The 26713-nt window shown below is 36.9% G+C and overlaps 1 protein-coding gene across 1 annotated transcript in view; it reads right to left on the reverse strand.

Moving 5' to 3' along the window:
• The window catches only part of THSD7A (thrombospondin type 1 domain containing 7A), a 288430-nt gene that overhangs the window by 116903 nt on the left and 144814 nt on the right, over positions 1-26713 (reverse strand). The window contains exons 4-8 of the mRNA XM_088150654.1: positions 15757-16005; positions 13500-13681; positions 11757-11825; positions 10277-10432; positions 6941-7144 (exon numbers count right to left, since the gene is read on the reverse strand). Coding sequence (XP_088006780.1) covers positions 6941-7144; positions 10277-10432; positions 11757-11825; positions 13500-13681; positions 15757-16005 — 860 coding nt within the window. The remainder of the gene's footprint in view (positions 1-6940; positions 7145-10276; positions 10433-11756; positions 11826-13499; positions 13682-15756; positions 16006-26713) is intronic.

The raw sequence follows: 26713 nt of genomic DNA on the forward strand, positions 1-26713 counted from the left end.
TTATGTTATAAATCTGTTGATCAATGTTTCTCAACCTTGGGAACTTTAAGATGCATGGACTTCAACTCCCAGAATTCCTCAGCCAGCCATGCTGGTTGGGGGAATTCTGGGAGTTGAAATCCACACATCTTAAAGCTCCCAAAGCTGAGAAACACTGCTATAGAAAGAAGACATGCAGCAAAATGTGAAAAAACCTGTGCTTTCTAAACTGATCCTGAATAGAATAAATACAAAGCACTATACTTCTCACAGCAGATAAGATGGCCTTTTCATTTTTATTTTTTTAAGGCAAAAAAAGAGACCTATGATAATACTTTTTAATCTTTGGGTACACCATTTTATATTTGTTTGGCTACTCAGAAGCACTAACATAGCATGGAACTACTGTGTCACTAGTGGACCTTTAGCTAAGACCTTTATCCAAATAATATTCATAAGATGAAGATTATTATCAGCCCTGAAGAAAATGGCTCCTTTTTTCTTTTCTCCTCTTTTACTCATTCCTGTAGCTGCTCTGAATATAAAAACAGAATTACAAATGCTTACACGGTTCCTTGTCAGCAAATTGGAATGATATAATAATGTTGCTGCAGCAACACAAACAGGAACAGAAACAACAGCAATTCATCAAAGCCTCTTATGGTGAGGAGTAACTCTCAGGTCCTCTTCCCACCAGCCTTTGCCTGCTCCAACCAGGATTAAAATTCCAATTGCCACCCTGCACTGTGGAAGGAAATGGCAATCAGAGGCTTTCAACAGGAGCACTGGAGGATAAATCTATTATCTCAGTATTGTCTGAATGGCTATAATGGCTTCTTTCTTTCCAACAAATTGAATAGACATGCTCATCCCTAATTATACACAACACCCCCTCAGACAGTGCTGTTTGAGCCTAATTGTAAAATAAGAGACCTCAAGTTTAAACATAATATCCCAGCTAATTATATTTCAAATACATTAAATGATTCAGAGAGCAGGAAAAAAGAGATGCTGATCTGTTTTATGGGCTCAGTTTACGGTAAAACAATGAAGTTAACCATAGAGCAGCACCCGTCTTGAGATTTAAAATACTGGCTTCTTGCAGCGTGCCGTAAAGAAGCCCGGGGCAGAAAAACAGGCTGAGAATTACACTGACACTTAAAAGTACATATATCTCTTTGACTGTGTCTTATATCAGGATTTGGTTTTAAAGTCTTGCTGTTTAATCTCATTAAGTCACATGCATTACTAGCTCTGGAAAGAGGTAGCAAAACCAAGATCACTTCAGATAAAAGCTTCTTAAGTAAAGATCCTTTGCAGGGCCCACAGTGAAAGCTTGAATATGAATCAAGCTTTACCGCTCTCCCTATGTCCGTGCACAGCTGTGCTGCATTGTATACAGCAATTAGGGAAAGTCCTTAATGGACATCCACACAGATAATTTGCGCACAGTCTCAATCCTCAGAATATGTCATCTAAAGCCACCAGAAACTAAACAGGACTGAGGGTCGAGAGGGAGGGATCAGCTTCCCCCGGCCCTTCTCCATTACAACACAGAAATATTTCCATCCAGTTCAGTTAACTACATAGGCAGGTGATGGGTACTCTCTGAAATTTCTAGAGGAATCTTCTGCAGATTCCAGGGTTTGATCTGAACCTGCAAACTTTGCAGCCAAAGCGTATGCTCTAAGCTTAAAGGGCTGTTTGTCAATAATTGGCTGGGCTGCTGAACTCCAGCCCAACTCCCTCAGCTATAGTGACCTATCACAGTTGCAAAAGGACATCAGAGATGGAATCATTCTTTTGATTATCTCTGGTTTCTCAGGAAAACAAAAAAGAGCCAGCGGCAAAGGAAAGTAGTGGTATCAACCATCATACACTCTCTCTCTCTCTCTCTCATACACAGAGTGGAATTAACAAGGCTGGCAGCTTCTTTTCCCATTTCATTCCCTTTCTCCCTGCTCCAGCTCTTTCTAACTATTTAACTATCTCCTTCTGGCACATGTCCTGCTCAGAAATAGCTGCTTTCACAAGGTTGCAGTTGGCATAAAGGCACTGGATGTAGCTGGATAAAAAGAAGGGAAATTAACTCACTTTCACATATATACAGAAAGGCAATGCCCTTAACCATGTTCTAAAACAGCTGCCTCAACAATCTTTCAGCAACATGAAGGACTAAAAATATTTGTTTCTGATGAAAACTCCAGAGCATGTCATTTATTTTGAGCTTTGCCATTAAGGAAATGGGAAGACAAGATATGATTTCAAGAGTTAGCATGCCTATAAATGTTGTTCAAAATGTGTGATATCTGACAGTTGTAGTCATCACTTCACTTGGCTGAAAAAACAAATAGTTTAACTTGGTATTAACCAAATTACTATGTTAACAGATGATGCATATCAGGCAGAGGTAATATGCCCTAAACTATTTCATGTATTTATGCAAATTAATATCCAACAACTGCATTCATAAATCTACCTTCACTAAAAGCATGGCACATGAACAATCTTCAAAACAATTCTTCTTCAAAGTTAAATATCCAAGGCAGGAATCTTATTAGTTCTGGTTTTTTTGAGGTACATGATAGAATGACATGAGCAAATTTTATCTTATTGGGTAAGGAGGACTGAAATGGTTAGAAGGATGAACAAAATCAGAATTAGTTTAAATGCTAAAGATAGAGACCTTATCTACATATTCATATGACCATATTTTATATGAACAGTCCAAAATACAAACAAGTCTTATGCCTACAAATGGAGCCCTTTCTCTCCTCCATTTGTAAAGTAGCTCAGTTAATGATCTGAGTAAAAGGCTGAAATTTACTCTGACTTATTAGGTAATGTATGATCCTCCAAATCAATTCATAATTGAAATTCCAGTAAGTTTCAGTGGCATGGAAAGACCAGAAGTTAGATTACTAAAAAAAATTGGTATAGTTAATGCTATTTTTGCCCATAAGGGGAATGAAGAGATGGTATCTATGGTTTCCATCACTGTAAATATTTCCAAAAGCTGTATTTCAGTAGAAAATGCAGTGAAAGAAACTGATCCATTTAAATGGCAAAGTAACTAGAATTCTGAATCTATGTAAAGGAACTGTTCCCAACAACTAAGCCAACAGAGTTGAAACAAGAGATGCTTTAAAACAGGAGTGCATACATTTTTCTGGGTAGATGGTCACACCTGATTTTTTTTACTAGTGTATTTGGAAGATGCGGAAGAGGCTGTATTCAAAACAGCAGTATGGCACCACAGCCAAAACTAAATGTGTTTTCTGTTCAATTATATTTAACTGTAATTACACAGTTAATATGATTACTCTCCAATAAATATTTAATAATTTCTATCTTTTATTACATTAAAAATTATAGGTTGGCTACCATTTTAAAACTCAATGGGTTGCATTGAAGGCATTGAGAGTCCTAAAGGTTCATGTTGGGTAGCTTTGTCTTATCAAGGGAACAGGATTAGAAATACACAAAAAATGCAAAGTGGATACTTCCTGTGCCTGTAGGCCTGCACTCCACTACTGTTGCCACCACCAACACCATATCAAAATACTATCTGGAAAGGGAAAAAAAAAATTCCCCACCTTTTTGCAATCAACAATGCAGATATTTTTGAAATAGTTTCTTCCCAAGTTCCACACTATTTAAAATATTCAGAAAAACCCTATTTTGGAAGTTATTTTTGAAAAACTAAGTTTCTCCCTCTCCTTCTTTGTTATATCACCAGGCCTTTATGGAAAAAAGGTGACATGTTGTGAGAGAAGTGATGTTGGGCAGTCATTTAACTGAGATAAGAACCTAATAAACAATTATCCCTTGCTGCTCGTAAGGCGGAAGGAATATCCATTTTGTATTTGGAAGTTCTTAGTATATTTAGTGCATTTGATAGTCACCTAAAATTTTCTTCTCCTTTCAACCACTCATTTTTCACGCTAAAGATTGATTTATAATATATTTGATAAATGTCCACTTGTATGAAGAAAGATGTGGATACGCTTTGGATTTCTGCATCATCTTTTAGAGCAATAATCACATAGACAAGCAAGGAGTATTAGAAAAAAAGACCTATGTATCTGTATCATCTATTTCTTATATTCTTTCAAATGTGTACTTTATTTGTATTATCTATTGCCTATATTCTTTTACAAATATGTAAGGAAAAAAAATAAGGAAAAAAAACATGTGCTTAACTAGTTACATGAGAATAAAGCTTATACCTGAATTCTTAATTTCCCCAGATGAGTCCCAACTGAACTGTTAAGCCAAATCTGGAGCCACAGCACAAGATTACATAACAGATCTGTGTGCATAACTAATCAACTTCAATTCCCTCTTCCCAATTTAATTACAAAACATTGGCGGAACAGTTAAATGTGTACCAAGTGACCTCTTGCCTCAACCTGCCTGAAGCACTTACAAGGCTCCTGGCTTGGCAGTGATTTGTACAATCACTTTTATTTTACAGACAGTTGGACCATCCAACAACATTACTATCAGAAGTGCTCATGACCTCAGCCCTTACACCCGGCTGTTGCATGTGCAAAAACAGCCACAAGGAACTAAAGTAATTAGATGGGGGCATTTACAATGCATCACACATAAAAATGGGGTAAGGCTTTGATTGTGTGGTTGTGGCCACAATCATGACTTTTTTTACCCCTCCCCTGACAGACACCTCTATAATTAGATATCACATGCGTTTGCTCATAATTTTGATTCATGGTTTTTGTCATTTCTCTGTTTTCTTATTCTGCTGTAACTGATTTGGGAATAGAACTTAAGGTCTTTTCTGTGAGTCTGTTCTATATAGGACAATTTTCCAGTTGAATGACTTTCTGATCTGATTTAAAGATAAAGAACCATAAGAAAGGAGACCTTTATGTACCCTGATGTAACAGAGTGAAAGTCCAAACATTTTATTTGGAACTCTGAGGTTTGTAGTGGTCTACCCAAGATATGTTATGCCATGCCAGGGGTCTCAGCAATGTGGATCAACTGCTGTGTGCATTAGCTATCGACCAGGCAATACAGCAGGAACATTGCTCAGGTCATGTATCACCTGAGTCACAGGAGGAAAAGTCCATCAAGCAGAGATCAGTGTCATTCCTTGCCTCCTAGGCCAGATCCCACTTCTTTCCCTGGAGCTAGCAAGGAACCATGCTCTCTAAATCTTGCTGCCACCAAGCATGCCCTAATTGTCTTTTATGGTCCTCTTGGCTGAAACTGCAACCGTGCCCAATATCATCTACCATGCGAAAAACCTCCAGCTAGCATGCACAATGCTTCAATTATTCTATGTACTGCATTTGTTTCTCTTTCTTCTTTCCTGTTGTACCATCTCATAAAAGCCTGCTGAATGCCCCACCCCATATCAGGTGTCTGTGGGTCCTGAGCAAGTTGCCAAGCCTCTTCTGTAGTGGCCCCCATATTGTGGAAATAGCTTCCTTCCAAGGCGTATGTAGCGCTCTCCATCCTTCAATTTCATATAGCTGATAAAACAACTTCCACTCCACTGTGTTTTTAATCCTATTTCATTGTTTTGGACATTTATCAGTTGAGATTGTACTGAGATTATATCTGTTTAGATTATATTGGCGTAACAGCCAGTTTGGTGTAGTGATTAAAGTGCTGGCCTGGAAACCAGGAGACTGTGAGTTCTAATCCTCTCTCAGTATGGAAGCTGGCTAGGGGACTCTTGACCAGTCGATCTCTCTCAGCCCAACACACCTCACAGGGTTGCTGTTGCAGGAAAAAAAGGATGCAAGAGCATTATGTATGCCACCATGAGTTGTATAAAGTAGAGGTGGAATATAAATCTAATAATAATTCTTTCACATTTATATCTTTTTTCTTTGTTGCATATTGTCTGGAGATTGCTGATTGAGGCAGATTACAAAAGTTGAAGGTAACTAAGTAACGTTCCTTTCCCTTTTTGGATTGCATGAAATGAAGAATTTCCATGGAGCCCACTTCAGATATTGTCTTCCTGTGGTATTGAAGACAAAGTAGCTATTACAGTAAAAAATAATAAGATGGGATGGACGGCACTGTTGTTGTTTTAGTCCCAGGTTCCTTTGTAACTACAGGTATCACTGGCTCATTTTAGAAGAAAGATACTTGATTGCATTTGAATTTTTAAAAATAAAACAAAAGGAAAGTTTACACAAACATCCTTTTTGCTTTTCTTAAAAAAAAAAAAACAGCAGAATTAAATAGAATTTGAAACTACCAACTAGTGTTGTTTTTTCTTTCCATATGATTCTAAGTTCCCTTCCATCAGAGACCATGCAAAATAAACACCTTAGCATAGTGAAAATTGGCCTCAAACAAAAAGCACATTATTTATGATAAATGAGTGGGAAAACTCACATCATATCCTATTTCGGGGAACTCATCCTACTAACCACTCAAGCTACCATGACATCAGCATAAATGCTTCACTTCTGGCACAGGTAAACTACAGGGATCATCCATACTTTGTTCATGATTTAGATTAACCTCTATCCAGTTTTTATTTCTTGAAAACGGCAAATCTGTTAATGTTAATTTTTAGAACATGAACAGTCAATGTATTTCTAATTTACAGTAAATTTCTAATTTACAGTTATTGACTGAATACTAAGAAGGTAGAAGAACAACATATCCATGGTTCAGAGATGCACTTCACAACTGAGTACGTGTTTTTAGTTTCCTTTAACACATTGCCATTTCAGACCTTCAGTATTAACTGCAATGAGGATACTTCTATTAGATAGTAATCATATGGGACAATTTCATTTACAATGTTTCTCTATTCAGATGATGAACTGATGACCATCAGGTCCAAATAAAAACAGAACTATCTATTGCTGTATGCAAGGCATGTAATATATATGGTGATAATGTAATGAATTGGGACTTTCCCAAATTAATGAACGTCAAACCACAGTAAGCTAATAAGTCAACTTACCATCACTGTTGATACAGACCACTTGAGGCACTTGTGTACCAGGCCCACAATCCTTCTCATTATCTGGAATACACTCATCCAGGCTCACTATTTTCCACTCATAGCAAGAAGGTTCTTCACAGGGGATAGCTTCAATCAAATGGGGACAGTTGCCAGGGCCTCCCGTGGGTTCATTTTTGATGCGACGTTTTCTTAATTTAAAACCTTAAGTTTCCAAAATAAGAAACAATCATCTGCTTTTCAATATAAGACAAAATCACTGATTTTATTCACATTTTAACCTCTATAGGTATATCCTACAGATAGTTATTGCAAGTTATTTCTTATAATTGCATGATATAATAGAGTTAGACAGGTAGTCATGTCAGTCTTTATTCCAAAAGAACAAAAAATGTTGTTAAAGATTATGCCAGTTTTGGTGGCACAAACTTATGCCATAAATATGTTTATTAAAGTTTAAAGAGCCACAAGATTATTCCTGTTTTATTGCAAGACATGTAGTTAGTATCCCTGAAATTACAAACTAGATAAGCTCACCTCTGACAAATTACTAACTTTCTGAAAAATGTCTTCAAATATTAACTAAGCTATATATGGAACTGAGGTATACCTGAGGACCTTATAGGATATTTTGAACATAAGTTGGTTTGGCTGGAGGTGCAGTTAACATCTGTGTTTATTTGTATCAGTAGAAGTGTTTTATGAGGGCTGAGAATGTGGACAAAATCTTTGAATGTGCAAAGAGAGGATATGTATGCTTGATCTTGTCCTCCAATCTCATGATTACAGCCCAAAGAGGCTTGGGTTAGTGGATCAGTGATTCTGTAGGAGCAGATATAATGCCATCTAGTTTAAAAGAAACTGCTGGGGGAACCCGACTGAGGAGACCTTTATTAAAGCTTGTGTATTAGCTACAGGGGCATCTGAGGGAGGGGTCAAAGATGTAGCACATATGTAAAAAGGGGTGGGGCTTCAATTATGCCTGCTATCTTGACTTTTCTCGCACAGAGACCTATATACACAGTCCCTCAACACTGGGCAAGCTGTTGAGTTAATTCTTCTTTTAAACAAAAATAATGTGTTTGCAATTATTTCTGTTTTGAACTGCTTTGAGTAGTTTATGAAGTGAAAAGATGGGATCAAATGGAATTAAAACAAATAATATAGCAATCACAGAAGACACCTGTGAGTTTTCTTATTATTACCCAAGGGAGAAGCAGCAAATCAATCACTGTAGCTTCTCCACTTTTATTCTCACAACAGCCCTGTGGAGAAGGCTAAACTGAGAGATAATGCCTTTATATAATCCAGTGAGCATCAGGGTTGAGTGAAGATTTGTTCCTTGGTCTTCCCAGGCTTAATCCAATTGCAACCATGATACTCTAATTGCAACCATGATACTCCAAACCCCAAGGTTTAGGGATTTTCTGTGTATCCTAAAACAAGCATGAATAAAATTGGGCAGTGCTCAGGTAACTCAAAATCCTTTTAACTATTGTGTGTTTGTGTGTGTTTGTGTGTATGCGTGTGTACACAGATACGCTTAAGAAACACAGCTTCTGAGAAGAGAAAAATGCTTAATAAACATATCCTGCTTCCCAGAAAGCCTGCATTGTGAGCCAGATGGAAGAAATCTGGAGGGAATAGGTTGGCCAAGAGCTCCTTAAGAAGCAAATGATTCAAAGATGGAACTCAGGGCTTCTGCTGAGACTAGATGAAAACAGTTTGTTATGTAAGCAAAACTCCATTAACCTTCCAGACTGAAAACTTTTTGAATGTGAGCATTATTTGGAAACTATGGATTCAGTGTCAACTGTTAATGCTGTAATATCCCTTACAATATCTGTCAACCAATATGTCTCATGGCTTCACCCCCAGCCTGCTATGAAACTTCTTTAGTTTAAGATCAAATGGTGAGATGTAAAGAAGGAAAAGAGCAGGAAAAGTTCATTTTGACTCATCAGGGAAAAATCATCCTTGAAGGGAGTTGGCAGGGTAAATGGAGAAGCATTAAGAGAAAGCTGGCACAGTTAAATGGATATGTGTTAAGAGAGTTGTCTAGAATTACATCAGTGAATGTAGGAGGAACCAGATAGCAAGACAGCCCAGCACAAAGGTTTGATTGTTTATATTAGTACTTCTAAATTGCCACCTTCCTTTGCCTACATAAAACGAGAGAGAGAGGGAGAGAGAAAGCATGTATTTCAAAATGAGACAGCAAAAAATTTGAGAATTATAAGGTCTCACCTTTTTTCCTCTCCTTTCTTCAGCAACATCAGAGAATTAATGAACTAAACAATAGTATTTTTTAAAAAAATATATTATCATAGGTCCCTTTTGTTTTCTACCTGTTACTATTACGCCACTGACCAGAAAAGGCAAACAGGTAACTTTCTAATGACATAAAAATCTAGAATCTTTAGTATAAAACTCTAATTCTGGCAGCTCCATAAGCACTTAGTAAAAACTACTGTATGTTCAATTTTCAACTCTTAGTTAGAATTTTCTGAGGCAAAAATAAAAAAAAGGTTGCAGGATAAAAGAAAAATTGAGCCTGAAAAGCACAAAAACCAACATTTGGGTAGGAAGAGCCTTGAAAGAGGAAACCTAGACAGCAAGGGAAAGGGGAAACAGGAGAATGCCAACTTGTAAAGCAAGAACATTTTAGAAACCTGAAAAATGTAGAGATATAACAATGATAGAGAATGGAAAGAAAGAGGATTAAGAATGATAAATACCAAAGGAATACAAAGGGATTTATAGAGATTATATTAATCTATAAGCAGCAGCAAATAAAAGCAGAAAACTAATAATGACAGCAGAATGATTCTCAAATACCTTAGAGGCATCTCACAGACTAAAGGAAGTTTTGAATGTCACCTTAAGAAGGACAATTCTGTCATACCTCTCTCCATTGCTGTGTAAAGGTTCACAGACTTGCCCTCTAATGTTAGCACTCCAATAGTGGTCAGTGCAAACAATCTGATGTACCTGAGGCAGACTGGAGGAAGGTCTGCATCTGTCAAATCTTTCCTAGTCCACCAAAATGTCCCTAGAATTTGAGACAATTTGCTTCCTATTACAACTGTTTTCGGATGCATTATGCAAAGACCTAGCTCTCTGGAAAAGACTCTAATGCTGGGAAAGGTGGAAGGAAAGAATAGAATGACCAGCAGCAAGGTGGATGGACTCAGTTACAGTGGCAATGGGTACAATGTTGGGAGACCTGAAAAAACAGGTGAGGGATAGATTGTCATGGAGAAAATCTATCTATGTGGTCACTAGGGGTCAAAAACAACTTAGTCATAATGGAAGTCACTTAGAAAATGTACATACCCTTTTTGGCTTGCTGGTCCTCACAGTTTTCAAAAGTACACAGCCCCCATGCTGACCAAGCTGATACCTCACACTCTATGGGACATGGAATGTGGCACAGCTGAGTGGTGCTAGGAGTAGGGCCTGTGCACAGTTTCCAATCCACAGGTTTAGAAGCTATAAAAGAGGAGACAAAACATGAAGGGTTTTTGTTTGTAAACATGAAGGCAACTTTACTGAAAAGACAAGAAAAAGAAAAAGTCAAGAAAGTGCCATCCTCTGTCTTTAATCTTATCCAGTTGAGACAGGGCCACCGAATTCTACTAGGATAAATTTACATTGGATTATAGGGAATTCAGAAATATCTGGAAATCCTACAGGTTTGGTGAGGTGCCATTTTTTATAATGTGGATTATGGTAGTGGGCATTCTGTGGAGACATTGGGATACATGGATCTGTGATTTGCAGCTAGTGAAGAATGCAACCTCTGGAGTGCTATTTGGATGATTTCACCTTGTGCATATTATACCTCTGCTAAAATATCTGTCTAGATTGCCAGTTTGCCATCAAACCGGACGATAGATAGATAGATAGATAGATAGATAGATAGATAGATAGATAGATAGATAGATAGATAGATAGATAGATAGATAGAGAGAGAGATAGATAGAGAGATGGATGGATGGATGGATGGATGGATGGATGGATGGATGGATGGATGGACGGACGGACAGACAGACAGACAGACAGACAGACAGAGACAGACCGACCGACCGACCGACCCCTAAACAATTCAAGATCTGGTTACCTAAAAGAAAGTCATCAAGTTTATTAATCCTGTTCTCCACTCCTCAGCCTGCAGATTGCTGTTTGGTGGCCACATGAAGACAGGCCTTCTTTAAAGTGACAACTATCCAGTAAAATTACCTCCCCTCTGTATACGTCACGCTCCAGTGCTGATGTACTTTAGGCAACTTTTTAAACTTTCCTTTTATGTCAACCTTCACATAAACCCAGCACAAGCCAAATCTTTATGTTTACCTTTTTTCAACTGTTTATATTATCTTTTTACTGCCTTTTTAAGTCCTATTTTCTGTTCTTATCTCACTCTAAAAATGGTAAATGATTTCAAGTTTTTAAAATAAATGCTACATAATTTTTTTTAAACCTAAAATAGTAAAAGCCACAAATCGATTATATATCTACCAGCAATTTTCTGTTCTTGCATTCTCTGCAACAGATTCATCTTCTATCAGTGTATTTAATTTCTAATACTAGAATTCCTAGTCTACGCATATTAGATCATCAGTGCTGAAATGTAATTATAATGCACTTTTAATATTTGTTTTAATATCATGAATTCTTTAAAGTGAAAGCCCAGATATTCCAGAAGAAGAGGAATTCTTTTATAGGCCTGTGATTATAGCCCAAAAGTCTACTCATCTATAGCAAAGTCAGTTCTAAAAGATGTTTGATTGGAACTTCAGGGTGAATTACATACCTGTTATTTCAAAAGTGATGGATAGAAGTGGAGCAGCACTAGTTTTTGATATGCTCTGGGTCTGACTTTCTGAAAAAATGTGGACAAAGATTTCCATGAATACCAGAGAAGGAGGGGGTCTAAAGCAGCCCAAGACACAATATGCTGTATTTAACCCATAGCTTATGCTGGAGGTATGAGATTCTCAATGGAACAGTAATGCATTTACTGTTTTGCTGCCATGCCCTATTTAGGCACTCTTCCCCTTCCAATAAGACATAGAGAAATCCCATTATAATTATCTCTGATGAGAATGTCCTGCTCCCTGCAGTATTGTAAATTTAATCTTTCTCTTTTTATTAGTTGGAACTCTAAGGAAATAAAATGTTCCTTTGTGTAAGCAGTCAATGATTTCTTATATTTTAAAGGGTCTTTTTGTTTGCAGAAATTAAAGGCCAAACAGGCTTCTGTTTTTCCTATTACATTCCAATAAGGAGAGATTTTATTCTAACTGATGCAAAGAAAGAGGTCTCAAACTATGGAAATCCAGATACCCACATTAAAATGAACTAATTCCTTAGAACATTAATTTCTCCCAGTAAAGGGACTGTTCAGTTGTTGTTTTCAAATATTCTGTATCATCCCATTACTATTGGGTAGAAATGTGTCACCCTTGCAAGCAAAAAATACCGTATTTTGACCTAAATTACTGTATTAAAAATGAAAGTTAGCTAGCTAGTCTTCTTAAGTTATTCCTCCAAGTACAGTATATCATGAATGATATGTAGATGGGTTGGATTGTGGGTGTTTCAGATAATTCAAAGCTGTAGGCTAGAAGGATTGATTAAAGTTTGAATTTTATAAATTATTTTAAAATGTTAAAGGAAAAGCAAAGCATAATATGATACTATATGATTCTTCCCTACTACATAGACCAGACTTCACATTCCTAGCATTCTCCCAATATATTGGGACTGTATCCTCCATGAATTTTAGGATTTTCATTGTATGTCTAGCACATTTGAACGTACCAAACTTGGGGAGGCTGACTTTTTTAGAAGTACAAACACCTGCAACATTCTCTTGTGTGATTCCCCACAAAAATAAACGGGGATCATTTATTGAGTTGTGATGTGTTTCTGCAATTCTCATTTCAATGTGTGTGTGTGAGTGAGTGTGAGTGTGAGATTAATTCCAAGCCCTCACGCATTCAGGTGAATGCCTGGAGAGGGCTAAAGGCTAGTTCTAAAACGTGCAAAAGCTGACAGAACTGAAAATTTCAATTTGGGCAACCAAGCAATATCTACCACTACACATGAGAGGAGCAGGCAGGTTGCAGTTGAGAGAAGGTCCACTGAGAGAGTATGATTTGCCTACAGCCTATTTCTTGAATTCATGGCAGGCAGAAGTGTCTGCAGGGTGAGGTAAAAAAAGTCAAGATGGCAGGCCACAATGGTGCAATCAAAGCTCTAGCTGTTTTTTATATGCAACACATAAAGAAACAGGGAGAACTTTGATCACCCCAGTGTGGGCATCATCTTAACATTTTTACCATGCCCTATGGATATCCCTGATGGCAGGCAAGTTCATGTGAACCATGAACTTTCTGATTCATCCATCGCTAACATTCTTAATCACAATGCTACAGGTTTTCACGAATGTCAAAGGTCAAAAAATATATTTTAAAAATGAAATATAGTTTTAAAAGAATGATAAAACGTTATGTTAGAAAATTCAGCTCCCATAATTGTGAGATAAGCATACCTTTTTTTTCCTTGAGTGTATTTAAATAAGAGAGGAGATTTTCATTTGATTGCACACAATATACTTCCCGAGTCTGAATTCCACCTCCACAAAGAGATGTTTGATTTCCTCGCCTTTTATCCTGTTGGCTAAGTAAAGGGTCAATGCGACATTCTGTCCATTCTGTGGTTCTCCAGCCATATCTAAACAACAACAATAATAAAAAAGGCAAATTCATAATGAAACTGCATGGAGAATTCTTACAGATGGATGGCTCCTAATATTACTAATCAAATGGCTCTCCTGACTTCACAACTGTTATTTTTTTACTGATAAGAAAAAAGGATGGAAGAAGTAATAGGAAAACATGAAAGATTATAAATGGAAGTCATCATAAAAGGCACCCTCTAAAGCTCCACAGATAGGGAAATTGTATGATAATACTCTCATTTAGAAACATATGCCAATTTAGTAACATAAATTATTTTTGTTTTAATTATTAGGACAATTGAATTTTTAAAATTAATTATAATAGATTGCCACATTATAATTAATTAGTGGAACTGATTAATTAATTAAACTGAATGTAGATCGTATTGAAATTACTTGCACATATTTGGAAGCCATAGGACAGCTGTGATATTATTTTGGCCTCAAATACTTTTAGACCACCAGATATATAATTACTTCCTACCATGTAAAAAAAATCTTAATACGGTAGCTTTACTTCTTCTGATGTTCCCTTTTAGGAACTGAATTTGGGGTTGAAATGAATTTGGGGTTGAAATTTTTCATTGGGCATGAAAAACAATTCCAAGGTATTCAAAGGCCTGAACTTGTTCAATACCATTCCCATTTATAGGTTGTCACATTATAATTAATGTAAAATTAATTAATTATAGTTTAATTAATTAAATTGAATGCAGATTCTATTGAAATGACTTGGGTAACTAAGTCAAGAAAAGTCCTAATAATTTCAAATAGGAATTATGTGCAAATAGCAGTGCAATTTTGTGCTGAATTTCTTGATGTTCATTTATCACAGTAGGATATGAGTGAACTTCCATAAGATTACATGATTTTATCTGGATAAAACCTAATATTTTCTTTTATTTTAAGAAGATTTTTAACCAAATTAGAGATAATTGTTGAAAAAATAAATATATCATTATTACTACGACTACTACTATGAAATTTCTGCTAGGAAAGGAAACAAAATTCTGGGTCTGTACAAGCTGAAATCATAATTTGAAATTAAAGGTTGGTACCGAAAATAAAATAATATCCAAGATACCTATGCTCTGAAAATGTTAAGAGTTGATTGAAAAATAATTTAAAATCTCTATGTCCCTTTGATAAGTGACTTATATACCAATTTTTACACATCTGTGCATGTCTTTAATTTTTCTTTTGAAATACTTGTCCTTCCATAAGGAACCACCCTCTATTTCTCTTTGCTGAAGTGCATATCCCTTTTTCTTTGCCAAGATGATGACCATTTCAACAGAATGCTCATACTGAGTTTAGCAGTACTGAGCCCTGATGAAAGACAAGAACCCGTAAGCTTCCTGATCAGCCAGTGCACAAGAAGATTTGCAGTAAGTTAAATCTCAATCATCCTTGTGAAGTGAAAGATGCCACAAAATACTTCAGAAGAACTTGAACTTGATATGCATTCATTAGGGCTCAGTACTGCTGAACTCAGTATGAGCATTCTGCTGAAATGGTCATCATCTTGGCAAAGAAAAAGGGATATACACAAAATACTCTATGCAAGGAATACTTTACCAAAATATCAAGAGATATTTCCTCAGGCCACATTAGAGAATAGCATTTATTTTCTCCCAAGGGACAATAATTGTACCCCTAAGCAAATTATAAATTATACAATATGTGGTAATTATTCTGTATTACAAATCAGAGAAGGAAATTGGAAATGATTACCTTACAAGCAGAACTTGAACCAAGACCTGCTATACATTATTCTGGTACTATGGAAGCTGTAGCAACACTATTTCTTCCTGAACCACAGGATAGTTTTAAAAAGCTTCAACAACATGGGAGAAGTTCATGAAGAAGATACATACATGCCTGTATTAACAGCACAGAAATCCTAGGCTCTTCCCAGTATTTATTAAACTGAAATGTGGACTTGGAATTCTCACATTACTCAACTAGTGTATTAAGCAAAGGTAGTGCATATGCACTCATGAAGCCAGAATAACATGAGCCTCAAGGTTATGTAATGCTAAAGAACTTGAGATATATTAATACTTACGTGATACAAGAAGTCACCCCATCTCCTTGAGTTACACACTGCTCTGTCTCTTCTAGCTTTGGACACTCACTTTTGCTGCCGATAGGAAATTGCTTGATTGTCCGTGTTCTTGTACGATAACCTTTAGGGGATGTCATATCAAAACACGTTTTGGAACATGGGCTCCATTCAGACCATTCTGACACCTGGCATTCCTTTGTGATCACACAAGATTGGAATGTAATTGGCAACTTCTCTTGTTGACAAAAGCTGTAAAAGAACATTAGAGTCCTCAAAAATGCATTAATTCATTAAATTCCTATGAGTATATTGTATCCATTACCTCATAAAATTTGTATGATTACTACAATATCTATATCTTCAGAGAAATGTAGGTTTCTTCACAAAACCAGTTCCCACATGCTTTTTTTTAATCATCAAAACTGATTCCAGGGTTAGCTAATAAGCATCTATATAATTAATTCCTTTGATCATATACTGTAATTTGATTTCAGTATCAGTCCAATGTCAGTCACACCAATGATAAGACTAAGGGAACTTCCATATCACTGCTATGTGCTACTTTGGTGAAAAAAAAGGAGGGGGGATAAAAATATGTCAGAAAGCATACACTGGTGTAATCTAGGTTGTTATGCATGCATAGGAAAGTAGAAATCCATGATTTGGTGACAGTTGCATTTCATACTCCAGTAAATGTAGTAATAGAAGTTTTGGAAAAATTCTTAACTTTCTTAAGGAATGTGAACCAGGGGAGAGATAATTCTTCTAGGGGACATGACCAGATGGCTCTCTCATCACTGGATGAGGAAATTCAGAAAACAGATGACTGGGTCATTTAGAGACCCAAAATGAACAAAAATGGTGACTGCTTGGTAACTATCTGTGTGGAATAAGATTTGTTTTGAATATGTGGTTTAAATTTAAATCTATTCACATGTACCCTTGGCAAAGGAAAGACTATATATCTGAAAGCATGATTGTTTAATTGTTTATGATGAAAATTAGAAAGATGCAAGGTTGATGAGATGTACTGAATATGGGTCACAGCATTTTTTGGAAGTGACAAAGATCAATTTTGAGAAAAAATGTACACAGAAGAAAAGGAAAGAGGAAGAGGAAAAGAAAGTGAAAAAGAAAGGAAGGAAGGAAGGAAGGAAGGAAGGAAGGAAGGAAGGAAGGAAGGAAGGAAGGAAGGAAGGAAGGAAGGAAGGAAGGAAGGAAGGAAGGACAGACAATGAGTCCTGAATGAAAATATACTAAGATAGATTAATCTCTCAAGAGAATTAATGGAAAGTGGACCTAAAGAAAGAAGATGTGGAAGATGCTTGGAACAGGGAGAAAATAATTAGATTACAGAATGCCACAGAGGTGCAGCTAATGGGAATTACGAAAAAGTATAATTGGTAGAACATTGGTGTAAGAGGTTATGGATGAGAAAAAAATGTATATAACAGAATGCTGAAAAATTGAAGAGAAAAATATTGTATAATGATGTGCATTTGCAGGTAGAAACATAGGTGTGCAAGTGACACCATGAAGCAAATAATGCCATATACCATAGGACAAAAACTAAATCAAGTAGATGAATGTAAATTTGCTGATAGAATGTTCACTGAGGAAAGAAAATTGAGAAATTTTAAGATATGCAAATACTAGTAAAAAGATAGTGGAGAGTATGTATATGTTGTATATGTTATGTACTGTATATTGTATAATATATTGCATATTGTGTGTTGCAAGAAATTAATGTCAAAAGAAGTAAGCATGGGTGTTTGTATAATAGAGAGTTGTTGTGTGCTTTAATATATATAAGTGAAAGGTGGATATGCCAGGAAAAACATAAAAGAAGTATGTATAGTAGAACAAGAGAAGATAGGGTCAAGCATGAATAGATGCTGAATGAATATGGATTGAAAACAAAAGCGATTAACCTGTATGAAAGAAGTATGTTGAGGTAGTTTGGTCATATAAAGAGAATGAATGAGGATCAACTGTAAAGTAATTAAGTGAAGGAAGAATAAATAGGTCCAGAGGAAGGGAAATTAGTGATGGGTTGGGTTTGATGGACATGGAGAGGTACAGTGAATTGTGTTGTTGTAAATTAGATTTATTTATACTTCCTTTTCTTGTTCTTATCTCATGCTCTTAATTTCTTCAACTTACTATGTCTTACTCCTTTTCTGTATTCTGCATAATGTTGCATACCCTGAAAGGAAACAGCATGATGGGTATGTACGTACATAGTTAGAGGACCTCAAAAGGATAGATTATCAGAATTATTAAGGAACTGTTCCCATTCGTTAAAAGTAGCAGTGTTCACTGATTTATATTATTCCACATTAGTCAAAACTGCTGTTATTTAAATAAAAGAGATACAAGGAACCTTACTAACAATTAAAGGTGTGTCATATTTGGACTCAAATCAGGAAAGGGTTTTGAATCTTGCATGGTGCACTTGCTGCACCTGTCAGTGACCTTCTAAAGAATGCCTTCCAGAGTAGCCACATGGATCCAGGAACACATGTGTTTGGCATTAAGGAGGCATTAAGGGAGGGAAGAAAAGATGCTTCCACCTCCTTAGTACCTCCATCATTAAGATGTGCATTTTCTTTTTCTATTTCAGATCCTATTACAGCACATCTTTGCTAGCAAAGTGACCTTATCAATCAATCAATCAATCAATCAATCAATCAATCGCAACTATTTATTTAAGTACCAGCATTTCAATTACTTATATAATGACAAACACTGCAAGCATCACTTACTGATCTAAACACATGTTCATAAACACATCCCTCAGCATCTGGACGACCTTGTCTGTACTTGGATGGAAGACCCCTCAGAAACACCAAGGCTTTAGGTTAGACTGGGAAGTGAAAAAAGTTCCAGAAGACAACAGTGGCAAACCACTTCTGGACACTTGCTAAGAAAACTATATGGATGTGGGCATGCAGTCACCAGGAACTGAACTCAACTTGAAGGAGACTCTATACACACACATACAGCTATGTACACAACAATTCTATGGAACCTATTTCAACTATTCAAAGGACTGCCCTACACATCATCAATCTTTTCTCTTTGTACAGTACACTGCTATGTAATAACCAGACTAAGGAGTCCAAGAACACATTCACCACTCTTGTTTTAACATTTGCTTTAATTTAGAATAAATCAGATGGAGTATTGGATATAAGTGGAAATAGCTATTATGAAGAATTAGTTTTCAATCCAGAAGCAACAAGAAAATACAGGATTTTCAAGACAATAAACAGAAGATGGAATCTCAGTCAAAGCAGGAACTAATGGATCTTTGTAAAGAAACGTACAATCTGAGGCAGTTATTTAAAAAAGACTAATAGTCCATTATACTACCTGAGATGGAGGATACTACTGGAAATCCCTTAACTAAAGTCTTCTTAGGCTCAATATGCCCTCAGATTATCTCTGGGATTAGCATTATACAGTAATATGGCTGCATTATTTTTCTGCAGACTCTGCTTTAGGAGAGGGTATTCAAAAAACGTATACAGCAGTGCTTCACAGAGGTGGAGAGACATTATATATAAGAATGCAAGGCATAGCATGAGGAATAGATGTATTTCATGTGGTGCTGGTTGCTAAATGCTAGCTTCCTAAACTGGCTCTAGATACCCTACTAAGATGCAAAATGCATAAATTAGTTTCCAACATGCTTTTAATGGGGCATATAACTTTTCATTTTTGACGTGAGAACAATTTCAGAATAATGGGACAATGATAATTGCCCAGGAAATCTCCACAGCCATTGTCTAATCATTAGATGATAGTTTCAGGTAACATATTGCAAACATAATGTACTGTAGATTGATAACTTAATCTGATTATGTAAAACAAAAGATTCCCACTACCTATAGTATGAGCTTCAACAAACTAGTTAAAATGCTTAATACACTTAATGAAAAAAACTGTATTTCAACATCTAAACAGTTTTATTTTGAGTTATAAACTTATGTAATTTTGCATGGATGGTGTTGGAAAGCAGATACATATCCAGAATTAAAGCATAAAAAATTGGTAACATGTCCACCAAAAAACCCCATCCCAATATAATTATCCATTATTTTCATTGTTTTTTCATTAACAAATAGTACTAAAAATTACACAATGCATAATAGAGAAGGAAAAGGTGGAAGGTCATCAGCAATGAGTAGAAGAAATTATAGATGGGATGAATTTGAAAGCTGCTAAAAATGCTTGTCAAATTAAGCTGCTACAGTCCAATGCATTAGTAGGATCAAATGCTTTAGTCAAATGATGGAAGTAGAATCATGCTGTTGTGATATAAGCTCCATCACTTCCATATATGTATATGACATCACGATGCATTTACAAAAGGAGTAGGGCTTGTGGTCCAACAGCATGATGCTGCTTTCACCATCTGCCCCTCTCCAAACTCTCTGCTTATGCCTCTGGCATATTCTGGCATACTTTTGGCGATGGTTAAAACAGGCTAACTCTTTTTCAAGCAACAGATTTCAGTTACAGTCTTCTAGTCTGTAGATTTCTGTGAAGGGAGCTTTTGAATACCCCTGCACAGGGTTAGATCTCAGCTACTTACTTCCCAAAGCTCACTTTTTAAATGGCCAGCCTGATCTCTGCAGCAAAAATGTATCAATTATACTTAGCTTTGCTATCAAAATTAATATCTGATAGACCAAAGTAGAATGCTCTCTCATCCATGATATGCAACGTTGCTCAACAGGGTAATTCTATGGCTGGACTCTCAGAGCATTCTGGTGGAAGACGACCTGTAGGAATGCAGTTGCCTCCCATCCTGCTGAAGAGTATAGAAGCACATGAAAGGAGTTTTCTGCACCCGTGTCAACTCAATTTCTTGTGGGTGGCTACTGTTGCTTATAAGAATTTCTGGACAGGGTTCATGAAAAGGCACACTTGGAGCACCCACAACAACTTGGGTTAGATAAATATTAGGTTTCAAACAGACCTTCCCTCTGTCTAGTGCTCCCTTGCCATCAATCTCTCTCTCTCTCTCTCTCTCTCTCTCTCTCTTATCTACTGCTGTAAATTGCCTATTTATTCTTAAGTTTCTTGTCATTATTTTATTTCTTTGGCAGTTCCATATTACTTCCCCCTTTTATTCCCTGTTTGCTAAAACTGTTAACATTTATTTTTCCCTGCTTGATTTCCCTTTCGATTACATACTGACTCTCCCATTGTTCTGGAGCGAATAACGTAACTAAATTCAGCAGGGGGAATGCTGCCAACATAATCTCCAGGTACATGTAGAAATAAAAGCAATTGAATGCTGAGTTGTTATTTCCACTTCCACTTTTTGAAAGAAAGAAAGACACTCCTACATGCTAAGAGCAAAATAATTCCAGATTAAATAAATAAAAGTATCTTATTTATCAGAAATGGTGCACTTAATCAGTTATACAGTATTATCTCTATATAAAGCAGGGAGCGATTCCATATTTCAGAAGTTGAGGGTTTCATATCTTGTTAATATCTGGAAATTCAAGACAGTTTGCTTATTTCTGACAACTAATATTATTTACTTTCCTCTATTATTTGAACATCTCTAAAATAGTATTATTTTCCATTAATGTTTTTTTAATACTTTTTAAAAAAATATATCATAAGTAGAGTTCACGTAGGATTTGTCCCTATTTTATAAATACTATACAGACCCATAAGCTTAATCTTTGGGGAAAACAACCTGCTGTCTTTTGATACAAGTTCCAGCTTGATCATACAAAGATCAGGGAGCAGAGATACGTTTCCCAAACCAAGCATCTGTCAAAGACTAGCCAAGTAAAGGCAGGAGCTAAAAAATAGGATGAGTTTGGTGCAATGGCTAAAGCAGTGACATGTGCCTCACGAATTCCTGATTTCACATCTTTTATTCTTCACAAACTTGATTGCAATCAGATGAGGCTGCTATTAAATGACTTAATTAAATATCTCAGTATGCTTCTACATAGCCACTGCTTTACCCCCACTAGCCTGCAAAATGTTTCTACACCAAATTTTATACCACACTGCAAGTGTCTCAGAGTTGCCATTTCTCAATTATCAGTAGTCTACATGAGTGAACTACCACCACCTCCAGCTGATCACTGAAAGAACATCCAACCAGCACCTTATTCTGCCCCATCCTTCTATTGCCTCACTGCAGTTATTTTGCCAGCTGGGGAGAAGAGGAACCCTGCTCATTCACTTTAAAAAGCATAGTGAAATGATACAGTAAGGCACCATGTTACATTGACTTCAGCAAGGAGGGAGGAATCAATAAGCTGAGAGGTGAGACACAGCAAGAGTTCTTGTCAATGGAAAACTGTCTGCCTTGCAGCTCCATCTTTATAGTTTCTTGTTATGCCTCAGCTGAGCCAGAACTTTAGCAGAAGAGGTACTAAATAGCTCCATTATCATGAGAACACAAGGGCACTTATAAAGAGGCCCTTAGTCCCAAGACACATATATTTAAAACATGAGGATAATAAAAATGTTGTAGCGGAAGATGTGTACATTCTCAGGGACTATATAAATCTTCAGAAGATTCATGAAAATGTATGGGAGATTATGGAGACAATAATTAGGAACCCTGCCCTGCATCCAAACCACCCTGTAGATTTTTTGGATGCCTCTATGGAGATATTTCGCTATGCTAATATAAGATGCAATATACAGTTACAGGCCTCTTTCCTCAGGTCCAGCCTTCAAAATGGGAATAAGAATAGCAGTTCTTTGCCTTCATACTCCAGTTTCTATCATGAAAACTTTGGGTAGGGATGAACTATGACTTCTGAGTTTCTTCTTTTGATTGGGTTAATATATTCCTCAAACCAGTGCTTATCAAATGCATATATCATACTAAGTCAAAAAGAATTACTCTAAGCTGTGAATATAATTTCTTCTGACACTTGGTCCTGACAACTTTGCTTCATCTTCAGAAACTGATGAATCAAACTGCTTTTTGCAATGATTAGCCATTAGTTCACCTTCACTAGTATTATCTACTCTAACTGGCAGAAGCTCTCTAGAGTCTGCTGACTGCTTCCTGAAATCGATTATCTTGTCTATGAGAGATGAAAGTTATGATCATATTCATGAGCAGATTACAGTCATGTTCCAACCCTATTCACATTTTGCACTGACCCATTTAAATCAATGAAGCTTAAGTTATAAAATAGGTCAGGGAAGGGGAACCTGTAGTTTCCCTGATATTTGCTGAACTGAAGTTTCCAGCAACTCCAGCCAATGTTGGAGAAGTTCAGGTAAGGAATGCTGAGAGTTCTAGTTTAGCAACACCTAGAGGGTAATAGTTCTTCTCCATATTTATCTAATGGTAAAAGATAAAGGTTCCCTCAAGCTGAGCTCAAATCCTTGTGATTATATGGATGCAACCATGTAGTGTCCTTCGCTGCAATATGAAACTGATTTGCTACTGCTGTCCTCTGGGACTTTTTTGCCTAGTCTACCACCCTGAGCTTTCCTAGTGGTCTCTCACCAATGTGCTTTTGTCTCTCACCAAAGTAGGCCTGACTCTACTTAGCTTACTAAGTAGACAATGTCAATAAAAACAGTCCACAACATCAGTTGCATGTTGCCTTGCCCAACTCTGATTGCTAACAAGGCTAGGAATGGCAATGAACAGCACAATTATATTAAGTCACACACTCAGTTTATCTAAATAAGAGCAGCAATATAGACACAGCAGCTTGGTGACTCTTCAAAGTCTAGATGAATCTTGAATAGGATCACCCTTCAAATATGTGGACCAGTTCCCAGAATTTCCCTGTACTATGCTCAGGTTACGGAAGGCTGCTTTAACCCTATGAAGTTAGGGTTTCTCAAGACAGAATTGTGAAAATGTATTTGTACTTCTTTAATGACAAATCTCAGAACACTCATAACAAGATCACAATGCATAATTTATTTTCACTGTTTCCTATCATTCATACTATACAGTGTTAAGATTGTTTAGAATCATAGAACGTAGTAACAGGAAAAACTGTGTTATGTATTTGTAACAAAAGAACTGGTTTAATTACCACTTTTAAAATGATTTCCAGTGATACTCAATGGAAGTTAAATTAATCCAAAGAAATACTATGTACAGAAAATTAACACAGGGCAAGGATGCATTCTCTTAATATGCTAATGGAGGCTAAGAGTTATATAGTAGGAATAATAGGACTAAAATATGAAGGTGCAATTCTAAACATTATTAATTAGTAGTCCAGTACTACTAGTGACAGTTCAAGGTTGATGAATAAACTTTACACAGAAACAAAACAAAAATCCTCAGATAACTGGGATTCTGATTTCACAGGAATACAGTATTTTAATTGGTAATTGAATTTTGCTGGCATACCCACTTAAAAAGAAGTTCTCATTGCTTTTATATACTCAGATCATCAAACCAAATCAAATCCCATTATTATATTTAATAGTTAAAAAAACAGTTACAAGCACACTCGCTCAGTTCTTAAAGAATATGTATTAATTCTGCAACAAGCACAGAAGAAACACTTCGACTTTTGTAGTTATTTGTTTATAAAGGGTGTTTATAGCAGCTTTCCAAATAATTTCCTCTTTCATGCCTTCACCTGTTCTTTAATTAATTTTTTTTACTACTTAAGACATACCAATACATTTCTGTTGGATATTCTGTCCTTATTCTCCTACTGTTTATAATGTTGCAACTTGTACAGTATCTTATACACACAATAGATTCCAATCTTAAGTAGTTTGTCAATTATCCTAAATCAGGGATGAATAATTTGAAGGACTGAGTGCTGAATGATATGTCAAAGGTTGCAGTTGGACAAATGGAGGGGACCAGGACAAATGTTTAAAAAGGAAATCCTTTTAACATAAACAAAGCTTTTAACAAAACTATGAAAAAACTGTAAAATAATCCCCCAAAGACAGCCAGTTTGATATTGTGGTTAAGATACCAGGCTAGAAACTGGGAGATTGTGAGTTCTAGTCCTGCCTGGCGCACAAAGCTAGCTGGATGACCTTGGGCCAGTCACTCTCTTTCACCCCTAGGAAGGAGGCAATGGCAAACCACTTCTGGAAAACCTTGCCAAGAACATTGCAGGGACTAGTCCAGGTAGTAGCCAGAGTCAAGACTGACTCAAAGGGACCACATAAATAAATACAGACATACCCCTAAACAATGGCAGTTGATAACGTGGCAGTTTGCTCCTGAATATAGCAGCAAACCATGCTGCTGTATTTTGCCAACCTACTGAGCATCATATGGTCTGCAGGCAGTCTCCATGCTGTTAGTGTTCATTTCACTCTAATCAGTAACTCATGGGGTTCCTCTCAGCTGTTTTTTCTCTCCATTGATAGCTAAGCATTTGGTGCCCATTTGCCTACACTGTATGTAGAAGAGACTAAAAGGAGAGAGTTGCAAGGCTATTCTAGATGAGTAATTCCACATATGACTCAGAAATGATTTCTTACACTCTTCCAATGCTTCCTTACTATATTTTATTGAAAGAAGGCATAGACACTGCTGTCTGATGAAGAAGACCAATACAGTGGGACAGGAAGCACTCCCCAGGACAGAACTGGTGCACATTGGGGGGGGGGGGTTCTCTTGGATCCACAGCTCCTGCTCAAAGAGCAGGTGCCAGCTGTGGCCTATGGTGCCTCTGCCCAGATTTTTCTGGTGTGTTAATTGTGCTCTTTCTTTTCCTGGAATAAGAATCCCTTTTCACAGGGATTCATGCTTTAGCCACCTCATGTATGGACTATTGCAATGGGTTGTACACGGGGCTGTCCCTGAAGACCATTCAGAAGCTGCTTCTGGTCCAGATGCAGTGGTGCAGGTATTTATGGGCACACCTGGGTACACCCATGTAAAAACCTCTGCTGCATGAGCCGCACTGGTTACCACTAAGCATTTAGCGGGTGCATTTAGTGGGTGCTGGTTGTGACCTTTAAAACCCTTCATGGAATTGAGCCTGGCTATCTGATGGACTGCCTTTCTCCCACTGTTCCTGCCAATCTGGTAAGATCTGACAAAGTGGGCATGTACCAGGTCCCGTCTTTAAAATAGCATGATCTGATGGGACTCAGGTGGCATGCCTTCTCTGTCATAGTGCCTCCTCTCTGGAATAGTTTCCCCAACTCTGCCACCCTTTAAACGGGCCTTGAACACCTAGCTTTCGAAACCCAGGAAATAGGTAGGAAAGGGTGTGCCATTGTCAGGAATTTTACTGAATTGTTTGGCATTTTATTCCCTGGTTATGGATTGTTTTTACTGTGCACCAAATTTGCTAGGAGTAAGGCAGCCTATAAGTTTGATCTGTAAACAAATTGTAAGAATCTGCAAGGCTCAGTTCCCAACGAAAGCAATTCCCATTGAAACCGATGTCGGTTCAAAGAAGTATTCATTTATTGAGGACTAGTGTACAGTTTTAAAGCATTGCTGAAACTAAAGGCCCCCGCACGCCAAACTCACTTTTAACCCCTTTCCCTTTCACCTCCCCCTCTTCTATCCCATAAAGCCTTTTGCGCATGCCACTGAGTGTCTCCTGGTCTCATGCTGGTACAACTTTGGGCATTCGTGAGAAACAGATAACAGTCCATCTGTGCCTAACAGTTCACCTTCTAGCTCTCCCCTCCCACCACTTCTCTTGTAATGGCAGAAATGAAGCAAGCAAACTAGCAGGATGGTTAGTTGATTGCGAGGCTTCTGACACAAATAAATATTCATATAATGCCACATTCAGTAGAAACAGCATTAAACCATCTCAGCAATTCTAATTTTTAACTTTAGTAATATGGATGAATTATAATCTAAAGCAGAGGTGGGTAACTATTAATTTTCTTCTACCTACATTGGTATACAGGACATTGATGTGCCCAAACCTTTAACAAGTAAATTTGAATTTTGAATAACAGTTTGCCTTCTCAGATGGTATTGACACAA

Source organism: Python bivittatus, unplaced genomic scaffold (genome assembly GCF_059951505.1).
Source record: "Python bivittatus isolate LINGU-HERP-01145 unplaced genomic scaffold, Pbiv_v1 ctg000610_np1212, whole genome shotgun sequence".
Lineage (NCBI taxonomy): Eukaryota > Metazoa > Chordata > Lepidosauria > Squamata > Pythonidae > Python > Python bivittatus.